This window comes from Malania oleifera, chromosome 1 (assembly GCF_029873635.1).
Source record: "Malania oleifera isolate guangnan ecotype guangnan chromosome 1, ASM2987363v1, whole genome shotgun sequence".
NCBI classification, from domain to species: domain Eukaryota; kingdom Viridiplantae; phylum Streptophyta; class Magnoliopsida; order Santalales; family Ximeniaceae; genus Malania; species Malania oleifera.
This window is the reverse complement of record NC_080417.1, coordinates 34,412,532-34,417,695: the sequence shown is the minus strand read 5'-3', so window position 1 is coordinate 34,417,695 and position 5,164 is coordinate 34,412,532. Positions and strand designations below refer to the sequence as shown.

General features: G+C 33.6%; 1 protein-coding gene across 1 annotated transcript; it reads right to left on the bottom strand.

Annotated features, from left to right (window-relative positions):
• Positions 1 to 1,737: 1,737 nt before the first annotated feature.
• LOC131163806 (uncharacterized) lies at positions 1,738 to 2,987 on the bottom strand. The gene has a single exon (XM_058120573.1). It carries the CDS (start codon positions 2,738 to 2,740, stop codon positions 2,048 to 2,050), a length of 693 nt encoding a protein of 230 aa, XP_057976556.1. The 5' UTR covers positions 2,741 to 2,987; the 3' UTR covers positions 1,738 to 2,047.
• Between the last annotated feature and the right edge of the window lie 2,177 nt (positions 2,988 to 5,164).

The window sequence follows — 5,164 nt, the reverse complement described above, 5'->3', positions numbered from 1 at the left end:
GTACATAATCTGTTTAGATAATAAGCATATTTGTTGTGCGCAAATTTTATTGAGAAATCTATTGTATTTTTGGTGTGACCTGAGGGGACGGTGATCCAGCCCGGTAAGGATCAGTTGCTAAAGGTTGAGGTTAATCCTGTGTTAATTTGACCTGATTGTAAAGGTTGAGACCAGTCATGTGCTAATTTACTTGATTGTTTAGGTGTCGCTCCACTTGTTAAGTGAGCTTATAGTGGTAATCCTTGTGCTTGTTAGTCAAGGCGGGGACGTAGGCAGTTTGCCGAACCTCAATAATATTTCTGGGTGTCATTTCTATTTACTATTTTGCAGTGCATGCTTAGCTAAATTAATTGTGTAGTTTAATTTTCACTATATATTTATATTGATTTACTAGGCGGAGACGTAGGCAGTTTTCTGAACCTCGATAATATTTCTGGGTGTCATTTCTATTTACTATTTTGCAGTGCATGCTTAGCTAAATTAATTGTGCAGTTTAATTTTCACTGTATATTTATATTGATTTACTACTGTTAGAGGATTGACCTAGGGGATAAAATTTGAAAATACTAATTCACCCCCCTCTTGAGATTACAGTAAAGCTAACAGAAATAGTAATTTAGATTAATTATTAAATTTTTTATTTATGATTTATTTTGAAATTCCTAAGAATGTATTAAATTGATATTATAGATATTATTGATATTTTATTTAGGTTTTGATGGGTTGGGAACTTCATTGAGATACTGGGATGGATTTAATGTTATATTGGGATATTTTAGTTACTCTGGTAATTGTTATGGAAATTTTATTATATGGTATTAGAAATTTATTTTAAATAACACTCCGGACCCCAATTTTGGGTTCGGGGGGTTACATCCATAACCTTGAGTTGATAGTTTAACTACCTATCTCTTTGAGATTTTTATGAATTTTTCCTTTATTTTTCTTTCCTAAGTGAAGTAAAATTAATTATACATTTAGTATATTCAAATATGATCAAATGAAATTTATTACATGATTTTATTTAATTTCATTTAATTTTATCTTTCATTTTAATCTCGTTTTGTTTCCTATTCTCATTTTTAAAGTGTACATCGTACAACTCAAAATAAATACAAATCTGGTCACTTATAGGTTATATAATAATATTACTCACGTAGATTTGATGCCACACCAAGGGATCTGAAGGGCTTGTTAATGGCTGAAATTCCTATGTAATAATAATAATAATAATAATAATAATAATACTCCAAGTGACAAATGCACCTCCTCCATCTTATGACTACAAGTTTCTTTAGATTAAAGAACACATTTTCTAAATCAACTAATCAAAATTTTTCATGTACAATTTAAGATTGAAATCACTCTTTGGTCATGGTAGTTCATCTTCTCCTTTCTCACTTAAAAGAAAATTATTTCATCCAATATAAACAGTCTCATAGTAAAATTTATAAATAATTATTTAGTATTTATTTCTTATAAAGGGTTCATACAAATTACAATAATAACACTTTCTTGTGTAAATTATTAGATCATATATTATAATCATTATATTATTAAGAAGAGATATATTTCTAACTCAACACAAGCTAGTATCTTTTTTCACTTAACAAAAATTTTCTTAAGTAAAAATTTATTTTTGGTAAAGTTCTGCATGCGAATTATTTTATGACATTGTTTATTGCTACAAAAAATGAGCTCTAAAAATAATAATAAAATGAAATTCACAAGGAAATATAAGAAGAAAATTAATATAATTCATAATTGGAAGTATAGAGGGAATTTTTGCAGGCTTCTAGGTGACTGTAGCATCCCTCCAGGAAATAAATAATACATTCTATTTAAAATTTCCTAATCGGCTGCTACACATTCATGATCTTCCGCTCATAGAGATTTCCGTAATCTAACCAGTTTGAGCATGCTCTTACCCTAGTTCTGTAAATTTCCTCCCCTGGACATAGCCCTGTACTGCTGTACACACTAAGCATCTGTGATTCTATTTGAAATTTCAGTCTTAGCGCTATTTTTAAAATTTTTTATTTCCCAATCAGCTATGGTTGAGCGGAACAATCGACACCGATTCTTGCCTGTGAAATTTTAGCTGTTTCGCGATGAATGCCTCCACCGTGCGCCGGAACTCTTCGTTGCTTAGATGATCCGTCTGCCCTACCGTTTTCAGGTATATCTCTGTCTCCGACCGGCGGAGCACGCCACTTTGATTTTCCGAACATGACTTCAATTTCTCCGACTGGGTCCTCTGATATACCTTTTTCACAGCGAAAATGCTACCGGTGCCGGATGAATCCTCGTTCCTCTGACTTATTATCTGTTTATCTTCGTACATGATTTCCTCGGGCTCGTGCGACAGCGGAGGGCTTTCGGATCCGATTTTGCCGCCGTTGGCGCTGCTCAGAAACTCTTCGCAGATAACAGTTCCGGCACTAATGCCAGCCGAATTTTGGGCGGAAAACTGCCCGGATTTGGCGAGGAGAACAACGATGATCGCGTTGCCGAGCAGAAAAATGAAGGACGGACTGACGGCGACTGCGGAGAGCTGCCGAAGGTACTCTCCGGAGATCTTCACGGCGGAAGGCACGCGGGGCGAAATCCAGAAGAGGAAGAGCAAAACGACGCACACTTCTCCGACTCGGAAAACTTTGGCGAGGTTACCAAAAACACGGTACCTTAGCATAGCGTCGGCCTTCTCCGCCTTCACGATATCAAAATCGAAGGAATCCATGTGCAGGAAACCAAAAAGAAAAAGCGAGAAACAGCGAAACGGCGGGAAGATCTAAGAAATCAGGAAGAAAAAGAAAGGAAGAAGAATAGGAACACAGAAGAGGGTGTGTTTGGCTGCAGATCTCCCTGGGTTAAAAAAAAAAAGAAGAGTGAAAATCGAATCTGCCGAGTGGAGGAGCAGAGCAGAGCAGAGAAGAGAGAAGAGGGAAAGTGTGGAGTAGTAGTGCTGTGTATGGAGAAGAGCAGTGAACCTTGCGTGAGGACCGCTCGTGCGTTTGTATATATAGGTATAGCCTCCACCGGATGTACTAATTGAGCATTTTGTTTTGAAAATAAGAAGGATAAAAATTAGCCCCCAGGGCTGAGCTCAGTTGGCAAGGGCGGACTCCGGGATTTCCTTTCACGAGGTGAGCCTAATCCTGGCATCCCGGGTTCGATTCCTGCAGCAGGCGCCTGAATTACTTCTCTGTGGTGGGTGGGGCTCCTGCTACAGGGCGTGGGATTAGTCACATGCTGGTGCGTGCAGATCGTAAAACGGACGCGCGTTGACGGCTGTGGATACCCGGTGTTACTCAAAAAAAAAAAAAAAAAAGAAGGATAAAAATTAATGAACTAAAAACAAATTAAATGTTAGGATTATGTGAAGTCTTAATTAAGCTTAGCTGGGATTAAAGGACTCAAGGCGACCTAGTCTTGAAGGGATACTGACTTCGTCTTTCAGCCATTTGCAGTTTTGGTGGGGCCCCTCAAGGGCACTCGACACGTGGATGATTTGGGACAAGGGACAGAAGATGGCTGTTCCTGTTTTGCGTGGTAGCGGGTCGTGGCAGTTCACGTGAGTTGAGTCATCAAATATTTTGACTTGTGGGGGTTTTGGTGGGTACCAATACCATGCTGCCATTCTATTCTAAAGAGCGCAGTAATTCTCATAATTTATTAAATTTGAATTTTTTAATTTAAAAAGATTATTAATGTGTGTTTGTAAGTATGGAATTTTCATTTTATTTTTGAATTTATGTAGATTTTAATAAAATATTTTAAAAAATTATTGAGTATTTTTTTCAAAAAAAATTCACCCAAATTTAAACCAAATTCCAAAAATTATGCTTACAAATACTATATTTAAATATATAAAAAATAATTACTTTAGTCTCGTAATTTTTTTCACTTCAAATAAAATTATTTGAATACATTTAGTTGTGGAAAATTATTTTTATTTAGAATTTTCTACAACAAAAATATCTTGTTATCTTTACACATTTTCTAATATTTATGTGAAGATTTGAAAAAATAAATATGTTTTAATTGCAACTCTTATACCGATATAGAAAAAATAAAAAATAATATGACATTTTAATCCCTTTTACGGCTATTTTAAACAACTAAAGATATCTTTCGTAATTATGATTTCTGAAAATTAATTTAAAACTAGGTTGCGATTTTGATCACAATGAAAATTAACAAAGCATTATGAGACTTTATAGGTCATTTAATTTTGTCTGTCCAAATGGTAATTTGTGTTTGTTTAATTCCAAGTATCCAAGATAATTAAAGTTTATATAAGTTAATATTAAAAATGAAAATCTCCTTCCCAAGATAGTACTATTCACTCTGAAGAGAGATGCTTGTTGAAAGTTTTGACCAAGTTAATTTGCGAACCGATATATACCAAAAATAGATGTCTTTTTAAACTAATTAAAATATCAAGAGAGTTTTTGCCGTGTATGTATCACTTAATGTGAGTACAAATATTTTGTTCTTTAATTTGATTATTAAAATTGAGCTATGAGTTTTAAAATTGATTTTTCTTCAATATGAGGCCAAATTAATCAGCTAATTTTGCAATTAGTTAAAACCATGCAACATATAATATTCTTATACAACAATCGTCTAATTTGGTCCATCAACAACTCAATTATATATAATGAAATAAATTATAGTAGATGTATAACACATATATAGGCACACAAGTATGGTTACATTTGTCGTGTTATATAACACTTAATTATCATTTTACGTATATAAAAATTAAGTTAAAAGACACTAACCTCTTTTCAGATTAATTTTAAAATTTCAAAGATCTTTCTTTAGATTTCAAGAATTCTAGGGACTTATTCAGAGATTTGTTAAAAAGATACAAAACTAATTTTTATTTTACAAAAAAAGATAAGTTTTTTAGTGAAAACTTGTGTCTTTTTAACAAATTTTAAGAGAGATATGTGATACTTTTGAAATTACCGGAGGTCAATAAAATATTCGAAACTTTAGGAAAGTCTCTAACTTTTTGTTAAACTTTATAGATTTCAAATTATGTACGAAAGTATGTATGTGTATATATACATATAACTCAAATCCCCCAATACATTTACCTAATGCATACCCCCCCCCCCCCCCCACACACACACACACATATATATATATATAT